Source organism: Protopterus annectens, chromosome 1.part1 (genome assembly GCF_019279795.1).
Source record: "Protopterus annectens isolate FY-2018-M chromosome 1.part1, PAN1.0, whole genome shotgun sequence".
Classification (NCBI taxonomy): domain Eukaryota; kingdom Metazoa; phylum Chordata; order Ceratodontiformes; family Protopteridae; genus Protopterus; species Protopterus annectens.
In genome coordinates, this window is record NC_056726.1 from 1,781,412,809 (window position 1) to 1,781,429,265 (window position 16,457).

A 16,457-nucleotide genomic window follows, 5' to 3' on the forward strand; every position below is an offset into this window, starting at 1 on the left:
TCTGATTAGCAATCCTCTCTGTGAGCAAGTTACCAACCTGTTTTTAGAGACATTACTTTAGACAATTATAAACATAGCACAGCACTAAAAAGCTACAAGTGATTAAAATAAAAAATGTACTCCATAAAGTACAAAGACTATGCCTAATTTACACTCTTGACACATGCACATTCATATATGTACTCACCACAGACCTTATTACTCACATACAATCCCAGCATTACATACATACATACATACATACCACACACCAAAATCCACTGCATTCACTTACTTCACAGGCAGTAACATTCATACTTGATCTACTACAGTTACAATACATTTTTCTATGTGAAAACCTAGTTGAAGTTGATAGCCTGACAATTCCACAATCTAAATAGCACATGTGTATGCATATATGTGGTTCCACATTTTATGAGCAAATGGCACTTTTGTTGACTGAATGTTACTCAAGTCATGTTGATTAGAAAAGCATGCACATAAAAGGAAGAATACTTTGGCAGAGTGATGACATGGTGAGATTCTGGAATACAGTGGTGAGGAACAACAAATTCCTTTATCCCAATGTAACCTAATTTTGACAAAACACTATCAGCTCCATTTGGTCTCTGTAAAAGAAAGGAATAAACCCTCCATTCCATCTCATTACACTGTGATCTGCCAACAGAATGCAACACTGACAGATCACAGTGTTAAGTGAAAGGAATGAATCCTGTGATCCTCTTCACTAACAGTATGATCTACCAACAGAATGCAACACTGACAGATCACAGTGTTAAGTGAAAGGATTGAATCCTGTGATCCTCTTCACTAACAGTATGATCTAACAACAGAATGCAACACTGACAGATCACAGTGTTAAGTGAAAAGAATGGATCCTCTGATCCTCCTCACTAACACTATGATCAACAAATGGAATGAAACACTGATATATTGTAGTATGAGTGAAAGGAATGAACCTGCCATTCCCATCCCATTACACTGTGATCTACCAACAGAATGCAACACTGACAGATCACAGAGTTAAGTGAAAGGAACAAATCTTCTGATCCCTTTCACTAACACTATGATCTACCAATGGAATGCAACACTGATGTATTGTAGTGTGAGTGAAAGGAATGAACCCGTCATTCCCAACCCATTACACTGTGATCTACCAACAGAATGCAACACTGACAGATCACAGTGTTAAGTGAAAGGAATGAACCCTCAGATCCCCTTCAGTTACAATGTGATCTAACAGTGGAATGCATCACTGATGTAAATTTTTTCAATTAAAAAACATGACTGGACTTCATATATTATGTCTATGTATTTGTCTATCTGTCTATCCTCTCTCTTTCTTTATCTTTATACATATATGTGTATGTGTGTGTGTATGTGCACATGTACATACTACTGAATTCACATACAAGTGGAGCCTAGAAGAATCACTATTACATATAGTTAACTGACAGGTATTCTTTGTCAGAGAAGCTTTTGCCAGTCCATCAACTAAATGAGTTGTAACAGTCTCTAAAATCAGGATTTTCCTTAACCTGCAAATAGCACAGGCACTACTGCTGTGATGAGAACATCTGACAACAAGAAGACGGACAGATATGGATTATCAAAAAATTTTTGATAAGCTCTTTTTGTGTGGTCAAGTAAAGTAAATTGACCAAAGTGCTCTAAGCTCTGTGTCTGGCACTTAACATTAATCATACATTGTATCAAGCCATGCTTATACCTTACATATACAACCAGACTTTCTAAACTTCTTGGTATATGTACAGGACTACACTTCTTGTTAGAACTTTGAAAATGTTTCCACCTTCTGCTATCTGATTATGGTATAAAACTAATACTGGTTATATTTGTTTAGTTTTTAGCTATTTTTTTATTTATTATTTTAAATTGTTAATCAGGATCGATCAATGACTATATGGATCATTTCCAGGTGCAGTTGGTAAAATCCAGTCAGTGCCATAAATAATTGCTCAGCTTTATCAATGCACATCTGAAGACTTAACACTATTCTGTAGCAGACTACTTGCCATCTGCTTCCGTTTATATTCTTGTGTTTATCATACACTTTAAGATAATATATATAAGTTACAAAACTAGTAAATTTAGAACTCAAACCCAAGTGTACTTACCCATGTAGTGCTGAACAAGCTGCTGTATCGTCTCAAACTGTGCACGGGTTGTGATGTAATACCCACCATTATCCAACTTACGGATTTTATAGTGCTTGACATGGTCTCCCTTATTGTCATCCCAGTCCCTGATTGACAATGAGTAGGCACCTAGAAAAAAATACAAAATGAAAACTTTAAAGCAATGTACAATTTCTTTCAAGAAGCATTACTTATTGTGCTTTTTTTTTTAAATTTTTTGTTCCAAATGAGTGAAATATTCCATTGAAATAAACTACAGAAATAGTTTTGTAAAGTGAACTGTGGTACTATGACTCACTCAATGCAGATATGACCTATATTAATATTAGGGAAGACTGATGACTTCAAAGCAAGGTGTGGCTAATGTGCTTATTGGGGCGTGGGGGAGAATTTCTGGTATTCTGTGCAGCCTTTAGTTCTTGTTAACAAGATGAAATATACTACAATACACAGTGTACTTCATTTTTTATTGTAGTTATTTTTACCACTGTATCTTGTTGGGAATAAGCTGAAGCATTACACCAAGCTGTGTTTCTTGCATTTGGTTAGCAAAATATTTCCTCTGTCTGTTGCCGTAGTGGTTAATGGGATGTACAGGAGGAATAATTGTTGTCTTCGTGCATTACTGTTGGAAAATGCAGAAAAATACTGTAGGCAACACTTCTTTTATTTTGACAGTCACACATACAAATATTGGCCTACATGCAGATGCAGAAATTTGGGCAAGGGTTTTTATGCATTCTTCTAAGTCTGGAATCAAAATAACTACTTATCATGTCCATTTTTGTGTATGGCCTCTTACTCATTTAACAGTATAACTGTGTTCAGAGTTGACTTTGTCACAATGTTCATGACTTGCTCTGTGGTGCTTGCATTAAGTGCTGTGTTGTGTAGATAGCTAGTTAGACTTGTGCTTTGGTGCTTATGTTAAGCACTGTGTTCTGTAGATAGGCAGGAGTTCTAGTCTCACTGCTGTCAGCTGGTGTGTGTGTGTGTGTGTGTGTGTGTGTGTGTTCATTTAACAATCAGTATACTGACAATTTTCAGGGTTTAGGTTTGGCATGCTGGTTAAAGTGCCTACTTCACTGTCACAAGGAAAATAGTTTTATTCTCACCTTTGAGGGAACTTGGCTAGTCTTAAAATGCCCCACAAGCCACCTAGCCTAGTACTTAACAAGCTAGCCTAGTACTTACTATGAGCCTATAAACTTATGAAGTCTACCCAATTTCTGTTATTCCTACCTAGTCAGTCACTTCCTGAAGCACCCTGTATTTTTAAATCACCATACACCCATTGTATTGACAGGTGGCATATATCATACATCTTCATGATGCCGTCCGGGTAGAAAAGAACAGGGTATTCCCAAAGCAATATTACTAGCATTCCCACACAAGCTTGCATTTCTGGTATAAGCAGCTTGGTTGCACTGCAATTCCAGTGCATTTTTAAAAGCTCTTTGGGAGGAGAAAATGAACAGGTATGATTATAAAAATGGAAGAGTTGACGGATGCAGAGAGGAGAAGACACAGACTTAAATAAATGCATGTCAACAAATGCTTTCTGTAGGAAGGTAAAACTATCAGCATTATTTATGACTGAATTAAATGATAAAGCCCACTAAGATCCTCCCATTTTACTGGTAATGTGAAAAAGTGCTTATATGATATAAATTCTTGACAGCTGACAATTGTACAGTTTTTAGTAATTATGTTGCTAAATTTTCATTTCCTTTATTGTTCTGCTGTCTGTTTGGAGATTTTTTCTCTCTGGGATGCTCCTGAAAAATGACCACTGCCATGATCTAGTCAGCCTAGCCCAATTAACAAAGGAAATAAGTAATAAATAAATAAATAAATAAATAAATAAATAAATAAATAAATATCATTAGCTATTTACTAAAATTATATATCCAGCAAGGACAGTTTTCAACTAACAGCTATTTTGCTGTTTAAAAAAAATTCAAATAGTTTCATCAAAATGTATGCAAAATGTATTTTTTCTTAGCATCTCTCAGAAGCATCTTGGCTTACAGAAGACTTAAGATGCTATTTTCTAAACCTATATCTAGAGAGCAAATCTGTGCACAATTTGCTTAAGGATAGGATTGCCCTCCTGAAAACAGCTCAATTTTATATTTACAGGGAAACCATATGAAAATTAATTTTTTAGCAGTGTAGTTTATAACATTTGCAGAACTTTGTGCATTTTTATAGTGAATTGGGGAAGAGCAACAACAGAAATTTCTGAGAACACTTCTGAAATAAACCTACTTTACCAAACTGCATTTAAGAAACTTGGATTACATTTTAGAAGATTGTATGGAAGTTACTACACAGTCGTGCAAGACAGCATTCTATTGCTCTCTTCTGGTGCATATCAGTATATTCCTTTTTTTAAATTTTCTTCACATTTTATTAATAGATAAAGACATAAATAAATCCAAATTAGTGCAATCCTCATGCATGTTGCAGTTCTTTTGCTATTCCTCTCTACCAGCTTGCCAGTTCTTAATAGCATTCAGTTTTGTACTTTAAGCTTATTTAACATCTGGCCTGAGGGCAAAACTAGGGATTACCAGCTCAGTGAAATTTTAGAATCAACTGGTTATAACATCCTTAACAGAAAGGTGAAGTGACAACTTACATTCTTCAATAGCCAGTATGGGTTTAATCAATTAATCAACCCTATCTGAATCAGTTATCCCTTACACTACTTCTGTTCTTGTCCAAACCCTCCAGGACTGCTGTAACTTTAAAGCCAGCCTGTTTGTTCCACATTTCTTTACTATTTATTCCACTCTTTTTCTTCTGCGTTTATCAATTGGGATCAATTTTTTTACTCAAAAAACAAAAACAAACAAAAAATGTATTTTTCTTTTGTGTTAATGCCTTCATGTCCATTTCTTTCAGATTTGTTTTCACTGTATATATCTCTTTTATGCTAAATGGGCTCTGTGTTCTGCAGTGCTATTGATGTTTTTGGAATCAGAAGGAGAACTTGAAATGTGTTCCCTTTTAAACAGAATGTGCTTAGATAGAGTTAACAGTGTATGATCTGTATTGGTACAGTACATAATGATTCTTTAAGGACAATATTCAAAATATTTAGTTAGCATTCTTCTAATAGTCCTTTAGAATTAACAACTCTTAACTTTTTTGTATAGTACTACAGGATACTCAGTTTGAACAATTTTCATTAGGAGGACACCACATGGATGGATACCAAAGAGTAGTCAGTTTGAATAACACTCCTTTGAAGGACACATAGGAAACACCAGCCTTTTGGTTTTACAGATTACCAAGGCTGATGAACTACAAGAAGTGATAAAATTAAATAAATGACAAAGGCAGTGAAGAAGCAAACGTTTAATGTAACATTACTTCAGTATAACAACTCATTGCTTACTTGTAGCGCTTCAGAATAAATCAGCTTCCAAGGAAGAAACATAACAACAAAACCAAATAAATAAATAATAAAGCAACAATAAACCAATAAACCAATAAACACCAAAAATCAATTAGATAAGGTATTAAACCTCTAGGTCTTAAAGTTCCATATTTTAAAGTACATCTGCTGTATTTTTGTAATAATCTATGTCAGTGAATAGAAATGAAATGACTTAGATACTTGCAATAAAACAATAGCTGACAATTGAATATAATCTTTATTATGGTATGTTAAAATGTTTTTTCAAAGAATGTCAGTCTTAGCAAACCTGGTATCTCTCAAATGGTTCCTTAATCTAGATAAAACTTTCCTTTTTTCCACAAATATAAAATAAATTACAAGAACATTTAATAGCACATACAACCCCTTGTGAGTCGCAACAAATTTTCCCTGCATATCACATCGTACATTTTTAATCTTATGAAAACCTGGAACAATAGTTGCATAGCATCAACAAACACTGCAAGCAGCTTTTTTAAACAGTCCTTTTCTAGTCTGCACCTGCACCGTTTGGTTTCACCTGCACCGTTTGGTTTCACCTGCACCGTTTGGTTTCACCTGCACCGTTTGGTTGCACCTGCACCGTTTGGTTTCACCTGCACCGTTTGGTTTCACCTGCACCGTTTGGTTGCACCTGCACCGTTTGGTTGCACCTGCACCGTTTGGTTTCACCTGCACCGTTTGGTTTCACCTGCACCGTTTGGTTGCACCTGCACCATTTGGTTTCACCTGCACCGTTTGGTTTCTGCTACATCATTTAACTGTAGGAAGAGCAGACTAATTGTTTTGGGCTCAGAAAGGTATAGTTCAAGAACATGTAAATGTGGCAGAAATCATTTTTGGAAACTATCTGAAGAAAACCGAACACACTTTAATGAAACTCTGTTACAGGGTTGAGGGAAAATCTTCCTTCGTGCTATTTATGACTCAGATGGCCTCATAGGCATTTCGTTATTAACACACTGATTCTCTGCACTGTCAGCTAGCAGTGTTTCCTCCAGGTGACTGTATGAGAATTGAGGAGCCAACATCTTGCTGAGACCTGTCCTCATTGTTAACAAATTCATGGACCTAAAGTTATGGAAATGTGAAAATAAATACCTATACAGTATAAACTCAGAGCTGCTGAACTGTGGTTCAGTATAATTTCAAAAGCTACTGAAATTCCATATCTAACAAGGAGGGACTTTTTTCTTGGCAAACACGTATTTGGCTGTTGTTGCTTTCCCACACATGCTTGAGGTGAAATCACTCAAGCTTCAGTAGATCTAAAAAAAAAAAGTAAAAATATGAACGGCATAACTTCCAATACTTTTTCTCGTAGGAAATCATTGTCAGTGCAGTTTCTAATTGTATGCTGGCAATGATTAACTTTTTAAGGAGATTTCCCCCTTTTTTTGAGATGGTGCAACTCTGGAGTTGGTATATATCAGTTTTGACTGGGAGGACTTGTCCCCAAAATTGGGGGTGCAAGGGGGCTTGCCTACAAAAACAGGTAAAAGTTATTTTTTTCACCCTTTTTACTTTTAGGAATTTTTTTCATCCCTTTAGCACACTGATGTATAAACATTTCATAGTAGAACCAGCTGTCTTTTTGTTTGAAATCAATCTCATGACAGTTTGCATGATGGTCCTTTATTGATTTAAATAGCCTGATTTTTTAATGAAACAAATCTACTCTTACTTTCCAGTAAAGTTCTTGATCTTTTAAACATATAATCATTGGCTTCTTTGGCTGCTTGTGTCTGTGTTTCTGACATGTTTAATATCACTGGACAAATGCTCCAATGTTCTTATTCATGGGTGACTAATGTATGACATTTCGGGCTCATGTTTTACATTTCTCAGTGGCTTAATGTCTATTATGAATGAGCCTGATGAGCTGCGATCTCATCATTGCAGGAAAACATCTTCATACACATTGTGAAAAATTCATTTACCTGCAGATATCTCGCTGTCAAGTTTTAATCTGGATTTGTCAGTTTGACATCCTCAAGTGACATCGATTTTTAATGATCTCCTGCAGCTGTTATTTGCTATTTCTTTGGCAGGTTCTGGCTACTGGAATCAGTGATTTAACACAGGCCATGTACATCCAAGCAGCTTGCTTAGTGATGGGTTATGAGTAAAACAGAACTACTTTGCTAAGAGTGTGTGCTGCTACCGAATACTTATTTTTTAGGAGTCAAATCATATATTTATTTATTTTTATTTTATCTTTTAACTGGCTGATTGATAGATGCTTTTCATCCACAGCCTAGGACACATACGTCTCAACCTCTTTGAGCAAGAAATCTGGACAAAGCCATAAATAATGGGGGACAAAGGCCCAAAAATAGGGACACTTTTTAAATAATGTTCTTACAAACTTAGAAAGTTGATAGAGTAACAGATTCTACATAAGCATGAATTTTCTTTAGGATATGAAGTCTGAAAATTAAATGTCTGCCATTATTTTCTGTCTTCAGTCCTCAATGACTTGCCAGAAAACTACAATTTTATGAGAAATGGACCACAAATATGAGTAAAACATCTGGACATTCTGCAAAAATCTGAACAGTTGAGAGGTATACTAGGCCATAAAAGTAACTGTAAATACAACATACATGGACAATTTAATGTGGCCAGTCATCCAGCATGTTTTTGGTGGCTGATAGGAAACTAGAGTGTAGTAGACATCTATGCAGATGTAGGAAGAATATGTAAACTCCACAAAAACAGTCATGAGAAGCCAGGACTGAATCTTGGAACCTGTCTCTATGACAGAGAGATATCTTACCACTAAGGCACGATGCTAGGTTAGAGATATGATAGTAGGTGTCAGCTATATAGCAGTACATCACTAATGTTTAGTTTAAATTTCTCTTAGTTGCTTACTGCCAGTCTCAACCACCTTAGGTTTTCCATCCACATAATTATGAAACTTTTCTCAAATGAATAACTTGTGCTGTTGAAACAATACTTCTCCTCAGGCATATTATTATAATGCACCCACTGCCAGCTAGGCTATAAAATTTAAATCCTGTGTTTTTGATCAAATTGCTCTTGGCTCTATGGTAAAATGGCTCCAACCTCCAGGAAACTTTTAGGGAGTTTGTATTGGGTTAGAGATGTGAAACATTTCTCTATATAATTTAATTCATCAAATGCTCTTTAAACTTTTGCTCTGCTCTGTGATGCAGACATCTCCTCTGTTGTCCTTATCTTCACAAGGTCATACCTCTGAGCTGTCTCTTATCTGCAAGATAGTTTTGCTGTATTCAATTTTCTGGCAAATTACTGAGGATTATGGTTAGTCAAGAATGTCAGGCATTAAGAGTTTCATACTTGTCACTGTTGAGAAAATTAATATGGATGCACATCATGTTGCTCTGTTAACTTTTAAGTGAAGTAGAGTTACACTTAAATTGTCCCTTATTTGGGGCCTTTATTCCTGCATTATTTTTGGCTTTGTCCAGAATTCATGAGCAGAGAAACTGAGAAAAATGAGCCTGATGCAGGCAGTTTATCTCCTAGGTATGCAACTTCACATATGTTTTACTGACACTTTTGTTTGTTTAGCATGACATTGAAGGTGGATTTCAATGCTTCAACTAATACCTTATGCAACCTGTCAATGTCCCAGGCCAACATACTATCAAGAAAACCTCTGGCATCTTCCTTCCATTCAAACAACTTCTGTGAAGTATCTCTGGAGCTAAACAGTTTCAGAAAGGTAAGATGAGACAACAATGTCTCCCAAATGAACTGCTGAAAGGACACAGCTTAGCACTGTACTCTGGTAGAACCATGACAATCATACCTTACAACTTTAAGGCACAAGAAATCTGGACAAAGGCAAAAATCATTTGATGACACAGTCAAAATCAGGGACAGAATTTAAATATTGCTTTAATACACTTAGAAAGTTGCTAGAATAACAGGTAAAGCTTCAGTATGTATTTTCTGAAGAATATGAAGTCTGAAATGCAACTGCATGTCATTAGTGACTTCAGTCATCAATACATTCTATAAGGTACAGACTAAAAAAAACAAGTCAACTGTGAATATCTGGACAGTTTAGAGGTATGTTGATAATGTTTTTGGCTTCAGGAAATAACACATCATAGCAATTGCTCAGTTGTGTTGGTAAGCTGCAATGTTGCACATTAATCAATTTATTCAAATGAGACATCAAATCACAGTCTTAGGATTCCATTTTGTATTTGCCACTGCCGTAAGTGAACTGATCTACTCAGTGGGAGTCTTGATCTTCGAAACTATTTCAATTTCCATTAGATAATTTATCTCAGCTTTTAGTCTTCTCTTAAGAGCAACTGGTGCTTTCCTCAGTGGTTGCATCATTAGCTCAGCATTGATTTTCATTTGAATTTTATACTAACCAAAAATCACATTTATTGCTTTACTGTACTATTGTAGCAATTCAGAGTATTTTTTTTCCCCATATTTAATGCCTCTTTCTTTTTTAACCACTGCACCACGTGCTGTTACACAGTCATCTACAAAATGGACTCTTGATCAATCCAAGATTCTGACAGGCCTTTAACCACTGGAAAGACTGATGTAATGGGATCCTATCTCGCTACATTCATAACAGATGGGTTCGGAGCTGATCCGTCGGCTCCGACTCGGCCACTATATACTAGAATGAAGTCTCTCATTGGCTGGGCTACCCCTTATCCCATAATGCACCACGCCTGCTTCCCAGATCTCATTTGCCGCTTTTCAAGACGGACGTGGTCTCGACTTGGCTGGAGCTAAGTGATTTTCTTGACCTTTTGGTCTTTTTTGTATAGGGTTTCTGTCAGGAATCTGATTAAACAGCTGTTTTAACAGCTTTGTGAGTGTTTGTGTTTAGTTTGGGAAAAATGTAATTTTATTGTTTCTTGCGCTTCTTGTGGACTGGGCAAGGCCCGTTTAACTTTCTAGGTTTTTTCCCTTATCGGATATTCAGCTATTTTTTTCCTGTTGTGGTGTGACAGAGTTAGTTTTGGGCTAAGTCCGTTTAAGTTGGAGGGCTTTAGCCCACGTAGTTTCCCTTTCTGTTTATTTCACTGTTGTGGCGGGCTAAGCCCATTTAAGTTAGAGGGTTTTAGCCCATACTTCAGTTACTGCCTTTGTGTTATTGCTAGTCACCTGTGCTTTTCTGTCAAAATGTCTAAGGAGCAAAAGTCGGGTTTTAAGAAATGTACTAAATATAATTATAAGATGTCTATTACAGACAGCCATGTTATCTGTGTGTACTGCCTAGGCCCTAAACATTTACAGGATTCTTGTAGTGTATGTCACGCTTTCTCCTCCAGGGTTCTCCAGGAGAGGAAAAATAAATTGATACTCAGGGGTCTGGTTAAGTTTTCTTTTGAAGAAGCTTTGGCTTCTTCTCCAGCTTCCAAAAAGAAGAGATCGTCGGCTCCGACCAGTCCGTTGGGCCCGGCGTCTAAAAAGCATAGATTGTTGGCTCCGACCAGTCCGTCGGATACAACTAAGAAACAAGGCTCGACTTCTTCTTCCTCGGCTCCAATGGCTTCGGAGCCGATGGCTGAAGAGTCTGCCTCGGTGCTTCTCTCCTCGGCTCCATTGGTTTCGGAGCCGCAGGTTAGTGCATCGAGAGGCCATTCACCTGCCTCGGCTCCATTGATCTCAGAGTCGTTGGAGGTATTCGGCTCAGACTCTTCCCCCTCGGCTCTGAAGCTGCCTTCGGCGCCAACACAGTTGCAGCCGGTGCCGGTCTCGGCTCCGACAGTGTTTGAACCTTTTCAGAGCCGATCTCCTGCCTTATCGGAGCCGAGGCAGATGTCTTCTCGGCCCCAATCTGTTTCCTCCAAATCCTCTAGGTTATCTGATTTGGATTTGGATAGGGTTATCCAGAGGCTGTTCCAGTCCCCAGTTTTTACCAAAATGATCTCGGCTCCAGCCCACGCGGCTTCGGAGCCCACTCCACATCCCATACATTTGATTCCTCCTCCAACCCCCTTGGAGCCGTTGGAGTTGGTGCAGGTGGAACGGAGCGGAATCGTCCAGTCGGAGCTGGGACCCCCTCGGAGTTCCTCTGCTCCGACTTTCATTCCTACCCTGTCCTTGGTGTCAGGGTTTGGTACAGGGTCTTCCTCGGCGGGGGCCGAGGGCAACACTGTAGAGCTCACCTCTTTGATGCCCAGTCTTCCCCTCAGAGCATCTGCCGCAGGCATTCCGGGTACAGCTGTGGTCTCTCAGCAAGTGCCCTCTGCAGAGTCTGGAGGTCCTGCTTTTGAGGCCATGAGGAGTGCGCTGGCCATGACTTTGCCGGTTCAGCAGGTTTCTACCCCACCATCCCAAGTTCTGGGTACTGGTGCCTCTGGAGACATTCTTTCCTGTGACAGTGGGGCCCTGGGGCCTGAGGATACCCCCTTGGGGGGTTCCCTTCTTCCGGGGGGGTCCTTCCGAATCTGCTTCAGATGAACCCCCAAGGAAGAAACTGTGTAAGAGGAAGCACATCGATTCCCAGGATGAATCCGTCACTTCAGATACTGACCTCGAGGATGCGGAAGGGTCCCCTAAATCGTCCTCGGATGATGTCTCTTTCTCGGATATCCTTGAGATCTTGAGACAGAGAGGCAATTGGCAATCCAAAGCCCCTTCCACTGAGGAGTCAGTTTTCCTCAAGGCCTTTGGGGCCCAGCCCTCCTCCTCCTGGGTGTCTCCTTCCTTTGAGGAATTATTGGACTTAATCTCTCGAAGGGTGTGGGAGCATCCTGACACAGCAGAACCGGTGCCCGCCAGGCCCAATAAGTTTCTTTCAGCTCCTCCCCAGAAAGAATTCCTCACTAAAGGTGTTGCAGTTGATGCTATGGTGGTGGCATCTGCCACTCAGCAGTACGTGGCAGAGGCTTCAACGTCTATTCATCCTCCTAATAAGGATTCTAGGAGCATGGATAGGTACGGGACGCGTACCCTTTCTTCAGCGACCTTTACCATGCGGTCGCTGAACTATGTTTGTCATTTCACAAGGCTCCAAAGGGACCTCCTAAAGGAGTTAGGAGAGTCCCTTGCAGCTAACCTTCCTGAGGCATTAGCACAGACTGTAGGTGCCCAGATGACTACCCTGACCTCTATTGTCAACTCGTCCATGAGGCTCATCTCCTATGCAGCCGAAGGGGCGAGTAGAGCAGCAAGCACAGGAGTGGCTCTTAGGAGGCAGGCCTGGTTATGCTTGTGTACATTCGCAGAGGCCTTTAAGTCTTCCTTCACCGACGCCCCCTTTGATGGAGGGCAAGACCTTGACTGCCGTTGGGGCCCGTTTTTCCGCTCCCTCTAGACCTTATCCCAAGGCCCAGAGAGGAGGGAAAATGTGGTTCAGGAAATCCCAAAAGTTCTTCTCTACTCCACCAAGTGATTCCCCCCTCCAGAGGCGGGGGGGACTCAGGAAGACGCCGTCCTAGAGGTGGCAGAGGCCCCCGTAACTCTGGAGACCGCAAATCCTTTCGTGGTTCCTCCTATCCTCAACGTCCCTAGGATGTGGTCCGGCTGTGCTTCTCCGGAGCCAGTCGGGGGTTGTTTTGCGAAACACCCACAGGCTTGGGAATCAATAACCAAGGATCAGTGGGTGCTTCGCATTGTTACCGGAGATTACCTCATCCCCTTTTTCAAGCCCCCTCCTCCTACAAGGAGAATCCCGGATGTGCCACTCAGTCAATGGGATCTGGCAGCCATAGAAGTTTCAAAGCTGCTAAGAAAAGGGGTCATCCAGCCCGTCCCCGCCGACCAGATCGGATCAGGAACTTACTCAAGGTTATTTTTGGTGCAAAAAAGACAGGGGACGTAAGGCCCATTTTGGACCTCAGCCTTTTGAATCATTTTGTAAAGAAGTCCAAGTTCCGGATGGTCACCCTTCAGTCCATTCTCCCGTTATTGGAGAAGGATGTCTGGATGTGCTCCATAGACCTCAAGGACGCTTACTATCACATATTGATACGTCAGGAGTCCAGGAGTCATTTGCGCTTCCGCCTAGGAACCAGTCATTTCCAGTTTCGTGCACTGCCCTTTGGTCTCACCACAGCCCCCAGGGTGTTTACCAAATGTCTGGCAGTAGTGACAGCTCACTTGAGAAGCCTCGGATTCCAAGTGTTTCCTTATCTCGATGACTGGCTCCTCACTGCCACCTCCAAGCATCTACTGATTCGAGCGTTGATGGCCACAGTAACTTTGGGTCTCTCGCTAGGAATCTCTTTCAATTGGAAAAAATCTGTGCTGCGGCCATCTCAGCGTATCACCTTTATAGGCACAGAGTTAGACACAAAAAGTATGCAGGCATTTTTGCCATCAGAGAGAATTCAGGTTCTACAATATCAGGTCCAAAATTTGTTACCCAAATCTCGAGTTCCTGCCAGACAGATTCTTCAGTTATTGGGTTCGATGGCTGCAACCATCCTCCTAGTACCGTTAGCCAGACTGCACATGCGAGTGCTACAATGGCTGTTATCGGTTCAGTGGTCATACCAAGAACTTCCCTTGGATCACCTAGTTCTGATTACGGACAGTTGTCGTCAAGATCTCCATTGGTGGCTATGTCGGTCCAACCTGGACCGGGGGCGTCCTTTCGCCCTTCAGCCCCCTGTTGCCACAGTGACCACGGACACCTCCCAGATAGGGTGAGGGGGTCATTATCTGGACAGGACTGTCCAAGGCATTTGGCAGGATTGCGAAGCGCACCTTCACATCAATGTCCTGGAAATGAGAGCAGTGCTTCTGGTTTTACAAGCACTTCATCATGTTCTCCCCCAGGGTACTATTGCGATTCTATCCGACAACATGTCGGTAGTTTGGCACATAAACAAGCAGGGCGGAACCAGGTCCTACCACCTTTGCAGGGAGGCCATGAGAGTATGGCACTGGGCCATAGCCTCTCGACGTTTCTTAGTAGCCACGCACATTCCGGGAAAAGCCAATGTGATTGCAGACAGGCTCAGCAGGACTCTCCTGTTGCCCCACGAGTGGTGCCTCAACAACAGAGTGGCTGCGCTGATCTTCGCCAAATGGGGCCTCCCTTGTTGCGACTTGTTCGCCAGCCCCAACAATGCGAAGTGCAGAGAGTTCTTCACTCTGACGCCCACTCAGGGACACAGGGACAGTCTCCAAGGGACGCTATATATATATATATATATATATATATATATATATATATATATATATATAGCACACACTTGGCCCCCGGGTCTACTTTATGCCTTCCCTCCGATTCCCCTTCTCCCGAGGGTGATTCAGAAGGCTCTCCATGTTGGGTGCGACATGATTTTGGTCGCCCCCCACATTGGCCCCATCAGGTTTGGTTCCAGTTTCTTCAGAAGTATGCGGCACAGGGCCCTTGGATTCTGGACCCAGTACCGGATCTGTTATCCAATCCGTTGGGACTCCCTCATCCGTCCCTCCGGTCACTGCGTCTAGCTGCTTGGTTACTCCACTTCCATCCTTAGTTAGAGATCTTTCTCTTTCTTCGGAAGTAATGCACATCTTCTCTTCTTCCCACAAGCCGTCTACTGTTAAGCTGTATTCCAGCAAATGGAAAAGGTTTGTTTGTTGGGCATAACAGCGAGGCGTTGATCCTCTTACGGCCAGAGTTCCGCAGGTCTTGGAATTTCTGGCTTCCTTATTTTATTCTGGCTCTTCAGTCTCCACACTTAAAGTTCAATTGGCGGCTATATCTAATTTTCATGTTGCTGTAGATCCCTCTTTAATGGCTAACAGACTTTGCAAGTCCTTTCTTAGGGGAGCCTGGCTCTTCAGACCTCCTGTGGCTCATCCCGTGCCCCCTTGGGACTTAAATTTGGTTCTGGCCTCCTTAACTGCCCATCCCTTTGAGCCGGCAGCCACTTGTGATATCAAATTCCTGTCGTGGAAAACGGCTTTTCTAGTGGCTATTACTTCTGCTAAGCGTGTTTCAGAGCTTCAGGCTCTCTAAGTTTCCCTTAGATTGAATCCATCCTTTTTGCCTAAGGTAGCATCCCCTTTATGCTTCAGCAATCATTGGAGCTTCCAGTTTTCTTTCCAAATTTTGCTAGTACAGCAGAATATACCTTTCACCAGTTGGATGTTCACAGGCAACTCCGTTTTTACTTGGCTAGGACCACTCAGACTAGAAAATCTGACCAACTGTTTGTGTCCTTTGTGGAGAATAGGTTGGGTCTTCCAGTTGCCAAAGCCACCATTGCTAAATGGATTAAGGATTGCATCTCTTTCATTTATTCCCACTCAGGCAAGGAGTTGCCTTTCCCAATCAAAGCTCATTCTACCAGAGCTATGGCCACCTCTGTAGCTTTTCATTCCAAAGTTTCAGTAGATGATATTTGTGCGGCTGCTACTTGGTCTTCTCCGCACACCTTCATTTCTCATTACAAGCTTGATGTGGCTTCCCGAGGCAGAGCTTCATTTGGTTCCGCAGTTCTCAGGAGTGTGTTCCAATGAGCCACCCAGGGTTTTTAGGTGCTAGGGACGCTGTCCCATCTGTTATGAATGTAGCGAGATAGGATCCCATTACATCTTTTAGTTATGTACTTACCATACCTTTGGATGTATGGGATCCATCTCGCCTACATTCATACATACCCACCCTCCTTCCCCCTACCTTTTGGATTTGGAGGAAATATAGATCTTGATAACCTCTCCTATGGAAGGTCTCTAGTTGGTTACAGTTATTGGTATATGTTTTTTTCTGTATCTGTATGAATGTATAAAGTGAACAAACAAGATCTGGGGAAGCAGGCGTGGTGCATTATGGGATAAGGGGTAGCCCAGCCAATGAGAGACTTTGTTCGAGTATATAGTGGCCGAGTCAGAGCCGACGGATCGGCTCCGAACCCATCTGTTATGAATGTAGG

The 16,457-nt window shown here is 41.1% G+C and overlaps 1 protein-coding gene across 10 annotated transcripts in view; it reads right to left on the reverse strand.

Moving 5' to 3' along the window:
• Window positions 1–16,457, reverse strand: part of FGR (FGR proto-oncogene, Src family tyrosine kinase) — a 2,305,304-nt gene that overhangs the window by 273,744 nt on the left and 2,015,103 nt on the right. For all 10 annotated transcript variants that reach the window (XM_044084628.1, XM_044084601.1, XM_044084584.1 and 7 more), the window contains one exon: window positions 2,139–2,288. In XM_044084628.1, the coding sequence (XP_043940563.1) occupies window positions 2,139–2,288 (150 nt within the window). The remainder of the gene's footprint in view (window positions 1–2,138; window positions 2,289–16,457) is intronic.